The 23,812-nt window shown below is 45.5% G+C and overlaps 1 protein-coding gene across 9 annotated transcripts in view; it reads right to left on the reverse strand.

Annotated features, from left to right (window-relative positions):
- Positions 1–14,444: 14,444 nt before the first annotated feature.
- PPM1F (protein phosphatase, Mg2+/Mn2+ dependent 1F) overlaps positions 14,445–23,812 on the reverse strand; it is a 74,351-nt gene continuing 64,983 nt past the window's right edge. For all 9 annotated transcript variants that reach the window (XM_073559116.1, XM_073559121.1, XM_073559117.1 and 6 more), the window contains one exon: positions 14,445–16,273. In XM_073559116.1, coding sequence (XP_073415217.1) covers positions 15,906–16,273 — 368 coding nt within the window. In that variant the 3' untranslated portion in view covers positions 14,445–15,905. The remainder of the gene's footprint in view (positions 16,274–23,812) is intronic.

Raw genomic sequence — 23,812 nt, forward strand, 5'->3', positions numbered from 1 at the left:
AATACCGTTAACCAGTGAGTAACTACGACTTTATTCGGTCGTCCATGACAGCACCACCTGAGAGAATTAGAGAGTAATAATTACTTTAGGGAGGGACTACAGTCTGCCACCAAAGGAGAGGTCTGAGGAAGCACCCAGGTCTAGTCTACAATGGTTGCAGAAGGTGCTCGGAGAGGACCAAATAGCTGCCTTACATATCTGGTCGATCGAGACCTCCGATCTCTCTGCCCAAGTGGTTGCCATGGCCCTGGTGGAATGCGCCCTCAGCTTGCCAGGGGCCGGTTTGCCTTTTGAGGTGTATGCCAATGAAATGGCCTCCCTAATCCATCTCGCTAGCGAGCTTTTTGAAGCCCTAAGGCCCTTTCTAGTGCCCTGATAGGAAATAAACAAGGCATTATCTTTTTTCCAGGGGTCGATAACTGCCAGGTACTCTAGGAGACATCTCCTAACGTCTAGCGTGTGCAATTTCCTTTCCTTATCGTTCGTGGGATTAGGGAGGAAGGATGGAAGAGCCATCTCCTGAGTTCTATGGAAACTGGAGGCTACTTTAGGCAGGTATGCTTGATCAGGTGTAAGAATTACCCTGTCGTCCCTGAATTGTATGTAAGGAGGAAGTCTAGACAGCGCCTGGATGTCACTAACTCTCCGGGCTGATGTCAACGCTACCAGGAAAGCCACTTTAAAGGGACAGGTTTTTTGTGGAAGCTGATTAAATAGGCTCAAACGGGGCCTCTGTCATGGCCGTAAGGACTAGGTTTAGATCCCATGGCATCAATTTCTCACTACCGGTCTGGACCTGCCTGTTGCTTTAATAAACATATTGATCCAATAGTTACTGGCGATGTTGCAGCTGAAAAGCGTCCCTAGAGCAGACACCTGTACCTTAAGGGTGCTGGTGGAAAGTCCCATGTCCAGACCTCTTTGTAAGAACTCTAAGATGTGTGCTATGGGAGTGGACTGCCCAGCTACTACCCCTGAACACTGAAGGAATCTTTTCTAGATCCTAACGTAGATTTTGGTTGTAATCTGTTTTCTGCTTTTGAGCAGGGTGCTAATTAGGGCCGGGGAGAAACCTTTCTCCTTTAGTAGTGCCCGTTCAAAATCCACGCCGTCAGATGTAGGCCAGCTACCTGAGGATGGTAAACTGGGCCCTGGGATAGGAGGTCTGGGATGTTTGGTAGGACCTAAGGGTCGGACACCCACATGGTCCTGAGGCATGAGAACCATGCCCTCCTGGGCCAAAACGGGGCGATCACTATAATCCTTGCTTTGTCCTTCCTGACCTTCCTCATCACCAGGGGTAGTAGAGCCAGGGGAGGGAAGGTGTATGCTAGCCCGAAGTCCCATTTGACCAGAAGAGCATCTACTGCCAGAGGATTCTCCCTGGGATTTAGAGAGCAGAACTGAGGCACCTTCCTGCTCTCTCTGGTGGCGAAGAGGTCCACTTCTGGCAGCCCCCATTTTTGTACGATTCAGTCGAAGATGGACGTTTTTAAGGACCATTCCCCCTGCTTTAGAAGGTTGCGGCTTAGGAAGTCTGCTGTGGTGTTTTCTTTTCCTTTTATGTGCAGAGCTGTTAAAGACAGGAGATGTTGCTCTGTCCATTGGAACAGCCGTTCTGCTGCCTCCATCAGGGGCCTGGAACGAGTCCCACCTTGGTGGTTGATGTAAGCCACGGTGACCTGATTGTCGGAGAATATTCGAACATGGTGACCCTGTAGATACGCAAAAAGGTTTTTGACTGCCTGCTCTACGGCTGTTAGCTCTTTCAGGTTGGAGGACATTCCCAACTGATGGCATTCCCACAGGTCCTGGATCAAGATTTCCCCCATGTGGGCCCCCCAACCCATTGGGCTTGCATCTGTGGTGACTACCCGGGTTACGTTATATTCCCAGGGCACCTCTTTGGCTAGATTGTTCTCGTATAGCCACCACTCAAGGGATCTCAAGGTATGTTGAGAGAGTCAACTGGCCTTCTAGATAACCGCCCAGGATCTTTTGATGGTGTAAAACCTCGTCCTGTAGTACCCTTGTATGGAACTGGGCCCATCGGACCGCGGGGATGCAGGATGAGAGAGAACCCAGGAGGGACATTGCTTTTCTGAGAGACATGGTAAGGCTATTGGAGGCGTTCAAGACCTGCTGACGTAGGCAAACTAATTTTTCGGGTGGAAGACTACACTCCTGATTCTGCGAGTCTAGGGTTAAGCCCAAGAACTGCTGGACTTTCATGGGCTGTAGGCGGGACTTCTTAATATTTAATAGCCACCCTAACCGCTCCAGAGCTGATTTTGCTTTTTGCAATTGATCCAGACAATGGACTGCTGTTTTGCCTACAATAAGGAAGTCATCCAGGTAAGGGATTACTAGGATGTTTGCTTCCCGCAGATGGGCTATAACCTCCGCTATAACTTTAGTGAACACCCGGGGGGCGACTGCTATACTAAAGGGAAGTGCGACATATTGAAAATGCTGTAACGACCCCTGTAAATGAACAGCCACTCTAAGGAAACGCTGATGAGACGCATAGATGGGTATATGGTAATAAGCGTCTTTTACATCCAACACCACCATAAAACAATTTTCAAACAATTTTATTGTGTAACTGATAGTTTCCATTTTGAAAGGTCGAATGACCAGGTATCTGTTGAGTGCCTTCAGATTGATTATGGTCCTGTAAGAATTATCTGGTTTACGGACCAAAAATAGGGTGGAGTAGAAGCCTTCACTCTTCTCCGCCTCTGGTACCTTTATCAGTACTCCTTTCTGACATAGGTCAACAACTTCAGTCTCTAGGGCAGTCTGTTCCGCCAGGGAAGACTTGAGCGGGGTGACCCTAAAACTGTTCTGGGGGACACAGGCAAAGTCTAGCTTTAGGCCTGAGGCTATCAACCCCAGGATCCAGTTACTGTTTGAGATCCGTGACCTGGCTTGGCAGAAGGCCGATAGTCTACCTCCCACTGGGGCCTCTAGTCATTGGGGAGGTTTCTTTGTCTCACGGGATGCTTCCTGGCGTCCCCCTCCAAACATAAACCCGGTACCTTTTTTCTTTTTATCTTTCCATCTGCCCCGGTCCCTGGATGACCTCCTCCGAAAAAAATATCTTCCTAGCAAAGGGACGACTATAGGAAGGGGTGTGAAAAATGAGGATGAATAAACTCATGGAGATCAACATCCAACACTGCGGAGACACCATCACGTTTCTCAACGCAGTGATTCTAGAGCAAAGCCCCCATCCCTTATGGGAAATATGTAAAAATATGAAAAACACAAGCCGCGGAGACACCATCACATGTTTCTCAACGCAAGCAATGACTAGCCAGGTCTTTCCCCGGGAAGGAACAACCACCGGAAGGGCAGTCTCCGATGAAGGAAACCACCTATGCCAAAACATGGTATCCATCCACAGACAGCTGTTTCAGGGTATTGCCCCTCATCAGTGTGGAGTAGGAAACTGGCCAGTAGGAGCAATGCCTAGTAGAAGACTGTGAAAAATGATGAATGAACTCATGGAGATCAACAGCCAACACTGCGGAGACACCATCACGTTTCTCAACGCAGTGATTCTAGAGCAAAGCCCCCATCCCTTATGGGAAATATGTAAATGTGATGCTGTCTCCGCGGCTTGTGTTTTGCATATTTTTACATATTTCCCATAAGGGATGGGGGCTTTGCTCTAGAATCACTGCGTTGAGAAACATGTGATGGTGTCTCCGCAGTGTTGGATGTTGATCTCTATGAGTTCATTCATCCTCATTTTTCACAGTCGTCTACTAGGCATTGCTCCTACTGGCCAGTTTCCTACTCCACACTGATGAGGGGCAATACCCCGAAACAGCTGTCTGGATGGATACCATGTTTTGGCATAGGTGGTTTCCTTCATTGGAGACTGCCCTTCCCGTGGTTGTTCCTTCCCGGGGAAAGACCTGGCTAGTCATTGCTTGCGTTGAGAAACATGTGATGGTGTCTCCGCGGCTTGTGTTTTGCATATAGGAAGGGGTGGGCAGGGAAGGGAATTTCTTTTTATCGTCGTCAGCCTTCTCCAGGAGTTCATCTAGGACTGGTCCGAATAGATATTCCCCCTCACACAGGTTGGAGCAAAGCCGGGATCTGGCCTGGATATCCCCGGGCCAGCATTTCAGCCATATAGCCGGTCAGGCTGCATTTGATAGCCCTGCAGCTTGGCCGCCATTCTTGCAGAATTTGCCGAAGCGTCAGCTAAAAAGGCTGCCGCATCCTGGATGGTAGGTAGGGTTTTCAAGATAGATTCCCTCGAGGCTCTGTCCTCTAACTGCGTTTCCAGCTGGTCCAACCAGACCATCATAGATCTGGCTGTGCAGGTAGCTGCTACTGCCTGTCTCAGGGCGCCAGATGACATTTCCCATGTGCCTTCCAAGTAGGAGTCCACCTTTTTATCCAGCGGATCCTTTAAAGAGACCATGTCATCAAATGGGATAGCGGATTTTTTGGACACCTTAGCCACTGCTGCATCCAATTTCGGGGCTGTGTCTCATTTATTTACCACGAGGTCCTCAAAGGGATACCGCCGTTTAAAAGCTGGTTGTAGGGAGCCTTTCCTTTCTGGTTTCGTCCATTCCCTATCAAATTTTGGACCTTGTCGTTTAACGGTAACGACTTATGCTTCCTGGGGTCTAAACGCTCGAACATTAGGTCCTGCGCTGACCGTTCTGGTTTTGTGTCCATTACCCCCCATGGTAGCCCTGACTGCCTTGACTAGTTTGTCCACTTGTTCCAGACCTATGCAGAAACGACTGGCGTCTTCTTCTGAAGAGGACGCGGAAGTGGAGGGCTCTGAGGAGTCTTCATTTCATCTAGGGTAAGCTGAAGAGCCTGACCCTGAGAAACTTGCTCTCTTTCTCTTCCTAGACGACTCCCCCTGGGGTACGGATTTTAGGGCTTTATCCTCCATCCTGATAATTTCCCTTAGACTTGTAGCAAAGTCAGGGGTTTCTTCCGCCACCTACAAGAGGGGGGACAGAGTAAGGAAGTATGCCTGGTAATTTTTTGGGACTACGCCCCCCTTTTTTTTTTTTTTTACCGTCTGCATGACTGGCACAGCCTTTTAGGGTCCTTTTAGGGTAGGCATCTGGCAAGGGGCATTTGCAAAGGGCACATTCCCTGTTTTTTGCATTGTCAGCGCATTTCTTCCCCTATAAGAGGAAAACATAAGGGGAACACTGCATCAGGGCACATTCACGAAGATCTCTTACCCTGAGCAGACGGCGTAGGTACCGGATCACGGGGGGGGGGGGGGGGGGCGAGGCGAGCTGGATCCTTCGACCTGGAGGAACTTCTATGGCTGGATTGTCCAGTTCGTTTTTTCTTTTGCTGGGAGTTGGTTTGGGACTCTCTGAGGTACGTTCCTGCTCTCGGTCCAGCTGGGCCACGGGAGCCTCCGGCTCGTCCATTCCTGAACCTGAGCTGAAGCCGCTCTGCAGTGCTTCTGTGCCCTTTTCTTCCCCCCGGCAATCCGGGTTCACAGGTGTCATGGCTAGGGGCTGATTCTCGCCCCCCCCCCTTTCCCTCTGACATCCATGGGTACTTCCCCCGTGCGCTGCTCCCCCTGCCCGTCGGCGCCCGAGCCGCTGCGCCCGGCGACGCACGGGGAGAAAAAAACGGCCGGCATCCAACTTCCTGTCCGGCGCTACCGGCCCCGCGTCACTTCCGGTCTGAGGGGACGCGCAGGCCACCAGCGCCACGGCGGCGCCCGACCCCGCACAGCACTCCCCGCACGCCACCGAGGCACAGCCGCACGCCCCCGACCCGGACGAAGGGAGACCGCACCAGCAGGACCAAAGACTGGGGTCCGGGGGGAGGATCCATCCTGGACGAAGGGAGACCGCACCAGCAGGACCAAGGACTGGGATCCGGGGGGAGGATCCATACTTACCCACCGGCGCTGGCCCAGGAGACGGGCATCCTCCGGACCCCGCTCCCACCTGCCCCGCACACTGACGTGGAACCCTACCCGGGCCACCGTGGCGCTTCCAGGGGACTCCGCACTGCCCGAGGTAGGAGAACCTCCCGCTACCCGAGTCGGACAGCCGGCCTGGGGATTCCTTCATCCATGATGGCATGATCTGTAGGGAATCCTGTCCTTCAGGAACAGGAAACCAACTGATGCGTGGGAGAGGTGCCGCCCTTATGTATCTGTAGAATTTCCTGTTCCTGGAGGGCGGATCCCCTCTCTCAGGTGGTGCTGTCATGGACGACCGAATAAACGCTAGCATTCTGCAAGCTAATTAAGTTTGCAAAACGCTAGTTTTTCCGCGGGAAAATCGCGGGAATTTAAAATGCGATTTTCACACGGAATGGAATCCGGAGTTCTCTCTGTAATTTCCGCGAGAGTTCCGCTACGTGTGAACCTAGCCTTTAAGTCAGTCACGACTTCACAAATGATGATAGCAAGTTTTTTTTCCTGAATAATGCTATATTTTAACTGCAGTATGATAGTGGGGAGAATATAAATTAAGGAATTTTATACAATTTTCTAAATTTATTTTATATTTAAAATGCCAGTTAGCAGGCATATAAAACAATAAATCGTCCTGGAACCCAGTTAACCAAAGTAAAGTACGCAGCACCAAAAGATTATGAAAGACCAAATATGACACATGTATGCACACATTTATTTCTACAATACTTATGAGTGTACAGAGGATATATAAACAGTTGCTTTTCTTTGGATTGTTTACCACAATACTGAACAGAATATTTAGCTTCATTGCCTGACCTTTGTAGTATACAAGAAATTAGTGAATCCCACAACAGAAAAATGTCAGAGGCCAACCACAGAAAGAAAATCTAACAAAACATAAAATTAGTCACTTGTATAAAACCATAACACTGTAAATGATAAAAAAAAAAAAAAAAAAAAACACTTTAAAAAAGGCACACAAACACCATTAGATGCACAATATTAAAATAGTGTATGTATAATAAGCAGTAGGCACTCGTATGTTTAATATAAAAAACACAATGGCATTCTAGAATGAAGAGCTTTGGCTCAAAATATGAGATATAGCTCAGAATACTGTAAAAAAGCATACCACATTTAGTCAAAATAAGTTAGTTTAGACCCTTCATTGAACAAACGTTCCCCAATGACAGCAAATATGGGCACTTAATGAGAAATCTTAAAGACTGCTTTTAAGCATGTAGAAACGACCATATCTATAATATGCCCCCAAAAAAGACACATAAGTAACCTTAGTTTGTCTGCTAAAATGAAGTTCCATCCCAGCAGATTAACAATGATACAGTACTAAATTTGCATTAACCTTACATGATTAACCCCTTCACCCCCAAGGGTGGTTTGCACGTTCATGAACGGGCCAATTTTTACAATTCTGACCACTGTCCCTTTATGAGGTAATAACTCAAACGTTTCCATGGATCCCGGTGATTCTGACACTGTTTTCTCGTGACATATTGTACTTCATGTTAGTGGTAAAATTTCATTCAAATAACTTGAGTTTATTTGTGAAAAAAATGGAAAGTTGGCGAAAATTTCGCAATTTTCCAACTTTGAAATTTTATGCCCTTAAATCACAGAGATACGGCACACAAAAAACTTAAGTAACATTCCACACGTTTACGTTACATCAGCACAATTTTGGAACTAAAATTTTTTTTGTTAGGAAGTTATAAGGGTTAAAATTTGACCAGCGATTTCTCATTTTTGCACCATTTTTACGGACCACATCACATTTGAAGCCACTTTGAGGGGTCTATATGATAGAAAATACCCAAAAGTGACACCATTCTAAAAACTGCACCCCTTAAGGTGCTCAAAACCACATTCAAGAAGTTTATTAACCCTTCAGGTGCTTCACAGGAATTTTTTGAATATTTAAAAAAAAAAAAATGAACATTTAACTTTTTTTCACAAAAAATACTTCAGGTTCAATTTTTTTTATTTTACCAAGGGTAACAGGAGAAATTGGACTGCAAAAGTTATTGTGCAATTTGTCCTGAGTACGCTGATACCTGATATGTGGGGGGGAACCACTGTTTCGGTGCATGGCAGAGCTCAGAAGGGAAGGAGCGCCGTTTGACTTTTTCAATGCAAAATTGGCTGGAATTCAGATCGGACGCCATGTCACGTTTGGAGAGCCCCTGATGTACCTAAACAGTGGAAACCCCCCACAAGTGACCCCATTTTGGAAACTAGACCCCACAAGGAACTTATCTAGTTATGTGGTGAGAACTTTGAACCCACAAGGTTTTCACAGAAGTTTATAACGTACAGCGATACAATTAAAAATCATTTTTTCCAAAAAAAGGTTTTTTTCACTCCCAATTTTTATTTTCCCAAGGGTAACAGGACCCTAAAAATTATTGTGCAATTTGTCCTGAGTACGCTGATACCCCATATGTGGGTGTAAACGACTATTTGGGCGCATGGCAGAGCTCAGAAGGGAAGCAGCGCCATTTGACTTTTTTGGCTGGAATTGAGATCGGACACCATGTCGCGTTTGGAAAACCCCTGATGTACTAAAACAGTGGAAACCCCCCACAAATGACACCATTTTGGAAACTAGACCCCCCCAAGGAACTTATCTAGATGTGTGGTGAGCACTTTGAACCCCCCAGTGCTTCACAGAAGTTTATAACGCCCGGGCGTGAAAATAAAAAACTCGTATTTTTTCCACAAACATGATCTTTTAGTCACCAATTTTTTTATTTTCCCAAAGGTACCAGGAGAAATTGGAACCCAAAAGTTGTTGTCCAATATGTCCTGAGTATGCTGATACCCCATATGTGGGAGAAAACTACTGTATGGGCACACGTCAGTGCTCGGAAGGGAAGTAGTGACGTTTTGGAATGCAGACTTTGATGGAATGGTCTGCGGGTGTCATGTTGCTTTTGGAGAGCCCCTGATGTACCTAAACAGTGACAACCCCCCACAAGTGACCCCATTTTGGAAACTAGACCCCCTAAGGAACTTATCTAGATGTGTGGTGAGCACTTTGAACCCCCAAGTGCTTCACAGAAGTTTATAACGCCTGGGCGTGAAAATAAAAAAATAACTTTTTTCCACAAAAATGATATTTTTGCCCCCAATTTTTTATTTTCCCCAAAAGTTGTTTTGCAATTTGTCCCGAGTAGGCCGATACCCTATATGTGGGGGTAAAACACTGTTTGGGCGCATGGCAGAGCTTGGAAGGGAAGGAGCACCATTTGACTTTTTCAACGCAGAATTGGCTGGAATTGAGATCAGACGCCATGTTGCATTTGGAGAGCACCTGATGTGCCCAAACAGTGGAAACCCCCCAATTCTAGCTCCAACCCTAACCTCAACACACCCCTAACCCTAATCTCAGCCTTAACTCTAGCCCTAATGGGAAAATGGAAATAAATACATTTTCTTTTAATTTTATTATTTTTCCCTAACTAAGGGGGTGATAACGGGGTGTTTGATTTACTATTTATGGCGGTTTTTATGTTTGGCAGCTGTCATACGCTAAAAGACGCTTTTTATTGTAAAAATAGTTTTTGCATCACCACATATTGAGAGCTATAATTTTTCCATATTTTGACCCACCGAGTCACGTGAGGTCTTATTTTTTGCGGGACGAGTTGGCGTTTTTATTGGTATCATTTTCGTGCATGTGACATCTTTTGATCGCTTTTTATTCCGATTTTCGGGGCGCAGAATGAACAAAAACCAGCGCTTCATGAATTTCTTTTGGGGGCTGCGTTTACACCGTTCCGCGTGCGGTGAAATTGATAAGACTGTTTTATTCTTTGGGTCGGTACGGTTACAGCAATACCTCATTTAGGTCTTTATGTTTTGGCGCTTATATGCAATGAAAACAATTTTATATAAAATAATTATTTTTGCATCGCTTTATTCTGCGAGCTATAACTCTTATTTTTTTCTCTGATGATGCTGTGTGGCGGCTCGTTTTTTGTGGGACAAGATGACTTTTTCAGCGGTACCATGGATATTTGTATGCGTCTTTTTGATCGCGCGTTATTGCACTTTTTGTTCGGCGGTATGATAATAAATTATTATTTTTTGCTTCGTTATTTTTATTTTTTAAGGGGTTCGCTAAAGGGGTTAACTAATGGGACAGTTTTATAGGGCGGGTCGTTACGGACGCGGCAATACCAAATGTGTGTACTTTTATAGTTTTTTTTTTTATTTCCAAAAAATGAAATTAGGGAATATTCTTTTTTTTTTAAATTTATTTAGCAATTTTTTTAAAATTACATTTACACTTTTTTTTTTCTTTTTTTTAACTTTATTACATTGCTACAGGGTGGACATAACTGTCATGTGACAGATCGCTGATCTGTCACATCACAGGTCACTAGGACAGATCAGCGATCTGTCACAGGTCACAGGCACTGCACTTGGCTTCCTCTTGCCTGCGCTTTGCAGGCACCGAGGAAGCCAGCTCCCTGCAGGCCCCCGTCGCCATCTTGGATTCGGGGACCTGCAGGGATGGAGCCCCCCGCAGCAGCGCTGCACATTGCGCTGCTGTGGGGGGCTCAGGGAAGCACGGAGGGAGCCCCCTCCCTGCCGATGCTTCCCTTTAACCCCCGGTACACCCGATCGTGTTTGATCGCAGTGTGCAAGGGGTTAACGTGTCGGGGGGCGGTCCGTGACTGCCCCTGACACATTGTGCCGGGTTTCAGCTGTGATAATCAGCTGACACCTGATCGCGCTAGACGTACTATCCCGTCCATGGGCATAGGGGCCCGGGTCCCATGGACGGGATAGTACGTCTGATGTCAGAAAGGGGTTAAACCACCACACCAGGGATTTTTGTTTCTATTTCCTGTTTTGTTAACATTCACGTGTGTATGTGGAATGAGTGCAGTGACACTCACCAGTGCCTGTTTTCTGCTGTTTTCAGTGTCTCTCTGGTCCACTACGGTGTCACGTCACGTGACCGATTGCGGTGTGTTACAGAGATGTTTCTCAATGTAAGTCTATGAAACCGAGAATGAGGCTAGAGAACCTCAGTCTTGGACTTGCATAGAGAAAATTCAAAAGGTGACCTCAGGTCCACCCAGACGACACTGACTCGGCGGTCACAAATTTGAGCTGCTCGGAATGCGCTTTACTGCACTCAGTACATGCACATGATTTTTAACAAGGAAAAAAAAAATTAATGAAGTGGTCCTTTGAAAGCAAGACACTGCTGCATGAAAATATTAAATGTCTCCTAATCAGCATATAAAGTCTTGATTATACCATAAGACTTACAGTACATGCATTGGACAATTATAATATTTTTATGTACCATTATCCTAATGAAATGAAGCACTGCTGGAAAAATAGGAGGAACACTCAATTTTTAGGTTATTTTCATCTTAACCCCTTCACGACCAATGACGCCACATAGGCGTCATGAAAACTGGTACCAATCTGACCAGTGACACCTATGTGGCGTTATGACTTTAAAGCCCCCCCTGCGGGTCGGGTGACCTAGGTCACTGAAGGATCACCCGACCCGCAGATACAGGGGGCTTTGTACTTCACCACGGGGGGCGTGGCTTCGCCCCCACGTGGCTATGATCGCTCTGATTGGCTGTTTCACTTTTAACAGCCAATCAGAGCGATAGTAATATTTCATCAAAGAAAATTGATGAAATATTACAATCCAGCCATGTCCGACGCTGCTGTAGCATTGGACATGGCTGGTGACACCGATCTGACCCCCCCCCCACCAGCGATTCCCCCCCCCCCCCCCATGTGCCGCCGCTGTCATCATCTGCCCCCCCGCCTTCCGATCACCCCCCGGCACTCACCGAGTGCCGCTATGGCTCCCGATGTCCCGTGGTCCCGGACCATGGGCGACGCCATATTGGAAAATGGCGGGCGCATGCAATTTCCTTTCATTCATTTTGATCACTGTGATAAACTCTCACAGTGATCAAAATAGAATGAAAAGTAAACAAACCCCCCGTTTATCACCCCCATAGGCAGGAACAAACAATAAAATAAATTATTTTTATTTATTTTCTTCTATTAGGGTTAGGGTTGGAATCAGGGTTAGGGGTGCGTTGGTGTTTGGGTTATAGTTAGGGTTGGGATTAGAGTTGAAGTTAGAATTGAGGGGTTTCCACTGTTTAGGCACATCAGGGGGTCTCCAAATGCGACATGGTGCAACCATTGATTCCAGCCAATTTTGCGTTCAAAAAGTCAAACTGTGCTCCCTCCATTCCAAGCCCCGACGTGTGCCCAAACAGTGGTTTACCCCAACATATGGGGCGTATCAGCGTACTCAGGAAAAACTGCACAACTTTGGGGGTCTAATTTCTCCTGGTACCCTTGGGAAAATAAAAAATTGGGGGCTAAAATATTTTTGTGGAAATTTTTTTTTATTTTCACGTCTCTGCGTTATAAACTTCTGTGAAGCACTTGGGGGTTCAAAGTGCTCACCAGACATCTAGATAAGTTCCTTGGGGGGGTCTAGTTTCCAAAATAGGGTCACTTGTGGGGGGCTCTATTGTTTAGGCACATCAGGGGCTCTGCAAACTAACGACGACCTCAGACCATTCCATCAAATTCTGCATTTCAAAACGTCACTACTTCCATTCCGAGCCCAAACAATGGTTTCCCCCATATATGGGGTACCAGCATACTCGGGATAAACTGGACAACAACTTTTAGGGTCCAATTTATCCTGCTACTCTTGTGAAAATGAAAAATTGCGCACTAAAAAATAATTTTTTGAGGAAAAAAATTTTTTTATTTTCACGGCTCTGCGTTATAAATTTTTGTGAAGCACTTGATGGTTCAAAGTGCTCACTATGCATCTAGATAAGTTCCTTAGGGGATCTAGTTTCCAAAATGGGGTCAATTGTGGGGGAGCTCCAAAGTTTAGGTACACAGGGGCTCTCCAAACACAACATGGTGTCCGCTAACGATTAGAAGTAATTTGCATTTCAAAAAGTCAAATGACGCTCCTTCCCTTCTGAGCCCTGCCGTGCGCCCAAACAGTGGTTCCCCCCCACATATGGGGTACCAGCGTACTCAGGACAAACTGGACAACAACTTTTGGGGTCCAATTTCTCCTGTTAGCCTTGTGAAAATTAAAAATAGCGTGCTAAAATATCATTTTTGAGGAAAAAAAATATTTTTTATTTTCACTGCTCTGTTATAAACTTTTAAACTTTTGTGAAGCACTTGGGGGTTCAAAGTGCTCACTACACATCTAGATAAGTTCCATAAGAGGTCTAGTTTCCAAAATGAGGTCACTTGTGGGGGAGCTCCAATTTTTAGGTGCACAGGGGTTCTCCAAACGCGACATGGTGTCAGTTAACGATTGGAGCTAATTTTCCATTCAAAAAGTCAAATGGTGCTCCTTCCCTTCCGGACCCTGCCATGCGCCCAAACAGTGGTTTATGACCACATATGTGGTATCGGTGTACTTAGGAGAAATTGCCCAACAAATTTTAGGATCCACTTTATCCTGTTGCCCATGTGAAAATGAAAAAACTGAGGCTAAAAGAAAATTTTTGTTGGAAAAATTAAAATGTCCATTTTTTCTTTCCATGTTGCTTTAGTTCTTGTGAAACACCTGACGGGTTAATAATCTTCTTGAATGTAGTTTTGAGTAGCTTGAGAGGTGCAGTTTTTAGAATGGTGTCACTTTTGGGTATTTTCTGCCATATAGACCCCTCAAAGTGACTTCAAATGTGAGGTGGTCTCTCAAAAAATGGTTTTGTAAATTTTGTTGTAAAAATGAGAAATCGCTGGTCAACTTTTAACCCTTATAACTTCCTAACAAAAAAATATTTTGTTTCCAAAATTGTGCTGATGTAAAGTAGACATGTGGGAATGTTATTTAGTAACTATTTTGTGTCACATAACTCTCTGGTTTAACAGAATAAAAATTCAAAATTTGAAAATTGCGAAATTTTCTAAGTTTTTGCCAAATTTCTGATTTTTTCACAAATAAGCGCAAAAATTATCGACCTAAATTTACCACTCCCACTCACATGAAGCCCAATATGTCACGAAAAAACAATTTCAGAATCGCTTGGATCCATTGAAGCGTTCCTGAGTTATTACCTCATAAAGGGACACTGGTCAGAATTGCAAAAAATGGCCTGGTCATTAATTTCAAAATAGGCTTGGTCATGAAGGGGTTAAAAGCAAAAACACAAGTATCTTCCATTCAAAAAAGAACCTGTCAGAATGATTTACTAGAGAAAACCAAAAGCAAAACACAAAACAAATATCCTGGAATAAAAAAGTAAAAAAATATATTGCAAAGAATGATTTACTAGTTAAATTGTGGTACTGCAAAAATTGTAGTAATCTAATGTGCCAGTGCTGGGAAATCAAGCTTTAAGGCCACACACATGTGTGGGTGTGTGTGTTTGTAGGGAATGGGGTGTCAAGAGACAATCCTCCAAAGCCCATACAGGCTTAGTTTCAAAGCTTTTTTTCCTGTCTGCCACAACGGACATAGGCCGGGGTCACACATATAACATTGCATAGCATTCGGCCCAGTGGTGTGTGTGTGCATATCGCATTGGATGCTATGCTAGTGTGATCCCGGCCTAATACAATCACTTTTTTTTTTGTTGTACTAGGACCTTCACAGCCATACCGCTAGAGGTAAAATCATCACGATAGGCTCCCTTAAGGCTATGTTCACTTGGCAATTCCCTCACATCAGTGGCCCTTTTGGTGTTTACGTCTGAGGTCTTGGAAAACTAAATTTGGGAGTATGGTATGTGATAATCATAGGTAGATGATTGACCCAGCTTAGGGGAAGGAATTTTTTTCCCTATGGAGAAGATTGGCTTCTACTCTGTTTTTTGCCTTCCCCAGGATCAACAATGCAGAACAGCTGCACTAAAAATAGGCTGAACTAGATGGACATAAGGTCTTCCTTCAGCCTTCAAAACTATGTTCAAAACCATGTTCAAACTGGGGTTGACTGTAATGATGCAGACTGTCACGTTGTCAGATATACATTTTGAACCTTAGCCACCTATTTGAGGCAGGCTGGAAGACTCAGTTGACCACATCTTGGACATAGTTTTCTGCCCATTTGAGGCAGGCTCCAACAGTCTACATTATTAAAGTCAATGACTCGTTCAAAATCCTGGATCCAGTGTTCCAGGGTTGAAGATGTAAGCCACGATGAAGCCACTGACACGAAGGTAAAACGCAATGTGAACCCAGCCTTTAAGGTGAATATAAAAGCTGTGCAATTGTGACCCTTTACAGTAAAAGTGTGGAATTCATTACAATTACGGCACAGTATAAGAGCTGCTGAGATATACAAAGCCTTTCATTGGCACTAAATATACATCTTATGAACAGTTATACTATGGCTGAATGTAGAAGCAGTTAATGAGAACAAAACTGAATATCTAAACGATCTTACCATACAACTCATTTTCATTATTAAAGCACTTGCTAATATAAATTCCTTTATAAACAGGTATAATAGCACAGCTGAGAATGTAGAGTAGGTGTCCCCCCCCTCCACTGAAAGCAGATTATTTTTACCTACAGCACTGACTACAATAGTGATGAAACACTTGCAGTGTGGGAGGAGAGAGACTGCACTTATATGTTGGCCATTGCAACAAAATACTGAGGCAAACTGTAGGAAATAAACAGCTCTTTCATGTCGCCATACTGAGTAGCTTGGGCATGCTGGGCTGCAACCTGCATCACTAAGATACAGAATAGTAAATACAGATTTTTTTGAATAACTGTCCCTTTAAAGTTCATCAATACCACAAGGAAAAATCACTTGTTGAGAACAGATCTCTGCAATTATTTATACATTTAGGCTACCTGAACATGAATTCCTGGCATATAAAGTGTAGATGGGCTCAACAGTCTAATACCCTTCCTTAGAAAAGTGTCCTGAGAGTGTTAGGTCAGTAAAAATATCTCAACCTGCATGGTCTGATGCAACCTCTACTCCTCCATCTCCAAAATCAAACATAGGCTCGCCTTCACCACTTCCATGTGCTAAATAATCTTCCAAAACTTTAGCAGGGTCCCGAAGAAAGATAACCAAAACAGTAATATTGTCATTTGAGCCTGCTTCTTTGGCTGCTGACACCAGCCTTGCAGCAACATGTTGTCCATCTCCACCATTCTCCTGAAGGTAACCTAAAACAAGGCCAGGAACCTCCGATGAAGACACTGCATCATAAAAACCATCACAGGCCAAAACAAGGAAGTCATCTGAGCCACTAAGGGTATGCGAGGACACATCACCTTCTCCAGACACATAGGGTTTTTGGTCAATATCACCTGGAAAGAGAAGAAAATATTACACAAATATAGTTAGTAATTTCAATAAACCAGACATAAATTGATAAAAATGATAAATTGATTTTTTTTTTTTTTGGTAAGCTAAAAAAAAAAAAATCAATGTGAGCGGAGGACCTCCTATTTCCACATGATTGGATCATCACATTGCTGAAAGCAATTTTCATCCATAGAAAAGTAGTGTGCTGCAAGATTTACATCACTGTTATGGTGAACATTTTAGCAAGTAGTTGAATAGCTTAGTTACTCACCGATAACAGTGTTTCTCAGAACCCATGACAGCACCACGGAGAGAGGGGATCCGCCCATCCTGGACAGGAACCTACAGATAAAAAGGGCGGTACCTCCCTTCCACCTTCAGTTGGTTACAGAGCATCAGAGGGTCTCCAGATTAGTTAAACAGAAGTATATACAACATTATAATATTGCTTATTATCAGGAAGCACCGTGCCTAAACGGAAACACTCCACGGACAGTAAAAACGTGCTCACCACACTCGTGAAGGGAGGGAATAAGCGGGTGCTGTCATGGGTTCTGAGAAACACCGTTATTGGTGAGTAACTAAGTTATTCTCTCTCACCCATGACAGCACCACGGAGAGAATTACAGAGATTGGTAGCTTAGGGGGGACCACCGCCTGAAGGACCCTTCTCCCGAAGGTCAGGTCAGACATGGAGGCTAGCTCTAAATGATAGTGTCTGAAAAGAGGTAGAAGGTGTCGGCCGGGTGGCCACCTTACAGATCTGTTCTATCGATACCTCGGATCTTTCAGTCCCCGAGGTCGCTACTGCTCCTGTGGGATGAGCTCTCAACCCCTCCGGAATGGTATTCCCACTGGATGTATATGCCAATCGCATCCCTTATCCATCTTGCCAGGGTACTGTTAGATGCTTCAGTACCCTCCGAGGTCCCTGGAAACACACAAAGAGAGAGAGCCTTCCTTCCTACATCCTTTGGTGGCCTCTAGATACTGAACTAGGCACCTCTTCACATCTAGGGTGTGAAATCTTTCTTCTCCCCTATTCCTGGGATTTGAGTAGAAGGAAGGAAGGACTATCTCTTGGGACCTATGAAAAATGTGATGGCACTATAGGTAGATATGCCTGGTCAGTTTTCGAGATGACTATCTTCTAGAATTTTGGTCAACGGTGGTGCTGTTGATAGAGCCTGAATATCGCTTACCCTGTGAGACGATGCTAGCGCCGCTAGAAGCACAGTTTTAATGATAAGATATTAAGGGGAGCTGACTGGATAGGTTCAAATGGGGGACCTGTTAGTGCGAGATTCGGGTCCCATGATGGTAATTTCAGGCTAACTATTGGCCTAGACCTGGTTGCGGCCCTGATAAACCGTGCTACCCAGGGAATTGCCTGCCACATCCTGGTTATAAAAGGCACCTAAGGCCGCTATCTGTACTTTCAGTGTGTTAACCACCAGTCCCTGCTCTAAGCCCCTCTGCAGAAATTCAAGAATTTTGTCAATCTGGATTCCATCCTGGACCCTGGAGGTGGACAGAAACTTCCTTCAAGTTCTCCCATAGGTTCTTGTTGTGACCGGTTCCTACTCTTGTAGTGTAGAAACTAGGCTTTCAGAGAAAACCCCTTTCCCTCAGCAGTGCCCTTTCAAATTCCATGTGTTAAATGGAGGTTCACTGCCCGAGAGTGTAACACTGGTCTCTGAGACAATAGGTCTGAGAGATCTGGTAGGACCCAAGGCTCGGTTATTGAGAGCATTCTCGGCCAGGAGAACCAAGTTCTTTTTGGCCAGAAGGGAGCCATTAGTATCATTCTCGCTCCATCCTCTCTGACTTTCCTTATGACTGCCGGAATGAGAATGATCGGGGGAAAGGCATACATCAGGCTCTGTGTCCACGGGAGCATAAGAGCGTCCAGAGCCCGAGGATCCCCCCTGGGGACTAGGGAACGAAAAAAGGTTTCACTTTTTGTTTTTGTAGTTGGCATACAGATCTATGTCTGGGGTTCCCCACATTTCTACAATCTGCAGAAAAAAGGACCGTTTTAGGTCCCATTCTCCCTGGCGTAATATGGTGCGACTCACAAGGTCTGCTCTCCAGTTCTCTGTTCCCCGTATGTGCAGTGCCGAGAGAGATACTCGGATAGGGTGAGGATTTTGTAAGACTTGTTCATTAGGGCTCGGGACCTGGTTCCTCCCTGATGATTTATATAAGCCACCATCACCTGATTGTCTAAAAATATGCGGACATGATGACCTCACAGCATGGGTAGGAAGTGTGTTAAGGCATAGCCTACTGCCCGAGTTCCTTTTGGCTCGAGGAGGCTTCTAATTCCTGGCCACCCCCTTCCCTCTGGGCCACCCTGCTGTTCATGTATGCTTCCCATCCTGTGGGACTGGCATCCGGGGTAATTATATGTGTGATTTTTATTTTTTACCCAAGGAATCCCTTTGGATAGGTTGTCTTTGTTTCCACGCCAGGCTAGGAAATGAATAGTTTTAGAATCTAGGGTAATACGGCCCCCTAAGTGACCTTGTAATGCTAACTGGCTGGCTAATACATCCCATTGGAGATGTCTCGTATGTAGCTGTGCCCATTGGACCGCCCGTTGGCAGGCAGAGACACCCTAGTAATGACATTGCTTTTCTTAGTGTCATGGAAGGGTTCTGAATCGCTCTTGCTACCATTTGAGCGACGCTCTCTTTTTTGCGGTCCGGGAGGTATTGCTCTTGGGTGTTTGAATCCAGTGTTAGTTCTAGGAACTCTCGAACGTGTTGGCTCCAACCTCAATTCTCTCGGTTCAGAAGCTAGCCGAGGTTCTGTAGAGTGTTCATCACTCTGTCCCTCTGTTCCTTGCATTTTAGGGGCGAGCCGCTATTTAAAGTCGTCCAATATGGGATTATTAATTTGTCCTGCTCCATTAGGCGGGCCATCATTTCTGCTACTAGTTTTGTGAATACTCGTGGGGCTATAGATATTCCAAACGGCAAGGTCCCGTATTGGACCCCTTTTATCTCGCCCTCTATAGCGACCGCCAGTCTGAGGTATTTTCTGGAGTCTTTGTGGATGGAGACGTGATAGTACGCGTCGCTGAGATCTAATACTGTCCTAAAGCAGTGTGGGAACAGGATTTTGGTGGTTAATTTGATTGACTCCATTTTGAATTTTTGTTTTTTGACAAACGCTTAGACTTTTCAAACTTATAATTATCCGGAAGGTGCCGTCCGGTTTGATCACCAGAAAAAGAGGGGAATAGAAGCCTCTGCCCCTCTCCTGCAGGGAAACCTCATGGAGGACTCCTTTCTTTACTAAGCTTAGGACCTCGTTTTCGAGAGCTTTTGTTCTCGTATAGAGGATCTTAGTGGAGTTACTACGTATTTTTGAGGTGGGAGAGAGTAAGTCTATCCTTAGGCCCGAGGCGATCAGAATTAATAACCAAGGGCTGTCCGAGATTTCCTTCCACAAACTGTCAGAAGGTTTCTTGTCTCGGGATAAATTACCGAAGAGGACCTCTATCTCCTCTTCTCTCATCCCATTCCTGTTCCCTCGGTGACCTCCTCTGAAAGAACTTTGTTATGAAAGGACCTTTTAAAAGCTATAGTCCCCAGGTTTGGGCATCCCTTCATTTTATCCCCTGCCTTTGGAGGATGTGATCCAACGTCTCCCTGAATAGTAACTTCGTTTCGCAGGGGATCGAGCATAGCTTCATTTAAGCTTGTAAATCCCCATGCTAACATTTGAGCCACAACTTCCTTCGGGCTGCGTTTCGACCGGGCTGCCGCTTTGGATGATAATCTTACTGAGTTGGCTGATAAGTCCGCCTGCTCCCCTTATTCTTGGAATAGATGCCCGAATCTTTTCCCCTGGGTGTACCTTCTCTCAACTATTCATCTAGTTGATCCACCCATACCACAAAGCTCTGGAGGTTCATGTTGCCGCTATAGCTGGCCTATTGCTTCCCAAGCACCCTTGAGGAAGGTATCTGCCTTTTTATCTAATGGGTGATTCAGAGTACCCATGTCGTCAAAGGGGAGTGCAAACTTTTTTTTTTTTTTGAGGCCTTGGTGACAGCTACTTCAGATTTCAAGGCCTTGTCCCAAGATGTGGATGCCCCTTTGTCAAAGTCCTCTTAAGGGAAGGGGCTGCCTATCCGGCTTTTCCCCTTTTTTTCTGTACATTCTCGTTTAGCAGGAACACCCTGCGTTTCTTTTGGCCCAGTCCCCCAACATTATGTCCTGGACGGGCCTATCAGGGCTAGGGTCTGCCACCCCCATGGTAGATCTTACTGCCTTTACCAGTGTGTCTACCTCCTCTAGGGGAAAACAATGACGGCCTCCCATTTGCTCGTCTGAGGATGATGAGCCGGTGTCCGAGGTATGTGAGGTAATCTCCTCTGACGTCGAGCCATGTGACTGGGAACCCGCTATGGCGTCCCCCCCTTTAACTCCCCCCCCCCCCCCCCCCCATGTCAGGAATGAAAAGGGGGGTCCTCTGAACAGATTACAGCTCTTAGGTCCACGGGGTTCACGGAGCCTCTTATCTCATGAGATTGGTAGGGCTCTGCTACCAGTGGGGCATACCCCGTTCATTGTTTTCCCCCTTCTTTTTTCCCTGATAAGGGAAAAGAAGTCTGTTACAATGGTGAACATTCTCGAAGGTCACTCACCAGGTATGCGCGGTTGCAGGTACCAGTTCGGGAGGTGGATTCAGGTCCCGTACGGGCTGATCCAAGGATGGTGACTGCTCCTTGCAGCCGATCTGCTGCGCTGCGTGGAGTGGCTACTAGACCGGTCACCACGCCTGTCCGCTCTTTTTTGCCGGAGATGGTGGTGTCGCTGCTGCCTGGCTCCTGCTGTTGCCCTGTCCCCCACACTTCCGGGACGCTTCCAGCCAGGAGCACTTTCAGCGCTTTCATTTTCGAATCTCCCGGCGTGTGACATCACCTCCTCCCCCAGGCTGCATCGCTCTCTGTCTGAGGAGTGCGCCGTGCGCGGGGACCCGGAAGTCGTTTGTTCATTTCCGGGGCAGCGCCATATTGGTACACCTCTGTACCATAGCGCGGCCTGCGCGTGCTCTGGGTCCCCACCAGCCCCAGCCTCCTTTCCGAAGCGGCGGCGGCTCGGCCCCCCCCCCCCCCGTCCACTGCAGCGGTGGCGGCTTCAGGAACCGACCCTGCTGTGACAGGGGCCTCCCCGCTGTCAACCCTCGGACGGGACAGCCCTGGATCTCCTCTTTGGTAAGCTGCTGTTTCTGCTGGTTCTGTAGGTCACCCATCAAGGACAAGAACCAAACTGAATGCGGAGGGGAGGTACCGCCATTTTTATCTGTAGGTTCCTGTCCAGGATGGGCGGATCCCCTCTCTCCGTGGTGCTGTCATGGGTGAGAGACATGATCTCTAAAAGGCCTAAAGTTAATCCCCTAAAGTCTGTTTTCACCTTCATGACCAGGCCAAATTTTACAATTCTGACCATTGTCATTATATGAGGTAATTAACGCTTTAATGGATCCCACTGATTCTGACTTATTGTAGTTACTGACTTATTGTCCTTCATGATAGTGGTAATATTTCTTCGCTAGGACTTGCATTTTGTGAAGAAAAAAAGAAAATTTGGCGAAAATTTCATAATTTTCAAACTTTCAATTTTTATGCTTTTAAATCAGAGAATCAGGTCATGCAAAATAATTTTTTCTTGTTAGGAAGTTAAGGGTTAAAAATTGACCAACGATTTCTCATTTTTACAAAACCTTTTTTTTTCTTAAGGACCACCTCACATTTGAAGTGACTTTGAGGATAGATATGACAGAAAATACCCAAAAGCGACATCATTCTAAAAACTGCACCCCTCAAGGTGTTGAATACCACATTCAACAAGTTTATTAACCTTTCACGTGCTTCATAGGAATTAATGGCAAAAAATGACCGCTTAACTTTTTCATCAATTTTACTTTAGACCCAATTTTTTTTTTTTTTTTTTTTTATTGTCACAAGGATAACAGGAGAAAATGGACACCAAAATATGTTGTGCAATTTCTCCTGAGTACGCCAATACCCCATATGTGGGGAAAAACACTGTTTGGGTGCACGGAAGGAGCGCCATTTCACTTTTTGAATGTAAAATTTGCTGGTATAATTAGCGGACGCAATATCACGTTTGGAGAGCCCCTGCTGTGCCTAAACAGTAGACCCCCCTCAAATGACACCACTTTGAAAACTAGACCCCTGAACGAATTTATCTACAAGTGTAGCGAGAACCTTGAATGCACAGGTGCTTCACAGAATTTTACAAAGTTGAGCTGAGTTAAAATGAAAAAGTTATATATATATATATATATATATATATATATATATATATATATATATATATATATATATATATATATATATATATATATATATATATATATACACACACACACACACACACACATTTTTCGTATTATAAAACGCACTTTTTACCCCCAAAATTTGAGGGAAAAATGGGGGTGCGCCTTATAATGCATATAAACCTTATCGCCGCGCCGCTGCAGGTGTCCGATGCTGCCCTGCGTCTGGCAGTGTTGCGGGGGGCTCTGCCGACATTTTGTGAAAGGCCAGAGCCCCCGGCAGCTCCATGGTTTCCTCCTGTGCGGTGGACTCTGGGAAAATGGCCGCAGGGTGGCGGTGCATGCGCAGATGGAGATCTCGGCACCAAGATTTCGGGAGATGAGATTTCAGCGCAGATCTAATATATAAAGCTCAAAGTGTGTGTGTGTGTGTGTGTGTCTCCGGGATAGGCATCCGCACCATCACAGCTACAGCCACAAAATTTGGCACAGTCACACGTCTGGACCCCGAGAGCGTCCTAAGCTATGTTGTGAGGCGAAATTTTAACCCCGCGCGTTCCAATTCACGAAACAATTTTGCCCCTATCAACATACTGGGGGAAAAAAAAGAGTGTGCGCATCAAGCCCCGCCCCTCATTATGATGTCATAATGTCCCTATTTGCATACTGGGGAAACAGTGTGCGCGTATCAAGCCCCGCCCCTCATTATGTCACAATGGTTGCCATGGCGACGCTGATGTCATCATAGGTTGCAAGCCCCGCCGCCGCTCATTATGATATCATAATGGTTGACTATGGGATGGAGGATGTGTGATGGGTATATGGGCACTGGACTATGGGATGGAGGATATGTATATGGGCACGGGACTATGGGATGGAGGATATGTATGACGGGTATATGGGCACGGGACTATGGGATGGCGGATATGTATGATTGGCTTAACTCCTTAGTGACAGAGCCAATTTGATACTTTGGCCCGGTCATTAAGTTCAATTTTTACAATTCTAACAACTGTCACTTTATGAGGTTATAGCTCTGTAACACTTCAAGGCATCACACCGATTCTGAGACTGTTTGTTCGTGACGTATTGTACTTCATGTTATTGGTAAAATTTCTTCTATATGACTTGAGTTTATGAAAAAATGGAAATGGAAAAAATAACAGAAAATACCCCAAAGTGAAACCATTCTAAAAGCTGCAACCCCAAGGTGCGCAAAACCA

Source organism: Dendrobates tinctorius, unplaced genomic scaffold (assembly GCF_039654945.1).
Source record: "Dendrobates tinctorius isolate UK_male_01 unplaced genomic scaffold, ASM3965494v1 ptg000265l, whole genome shotgun sequence".
NCBI classification, from domain to species: Eukaryota; Metazoa; Chordata; class Amphibia; order Anura; family Dendrobatidae; genus Dendrobates; species Dendrobates tinctorius.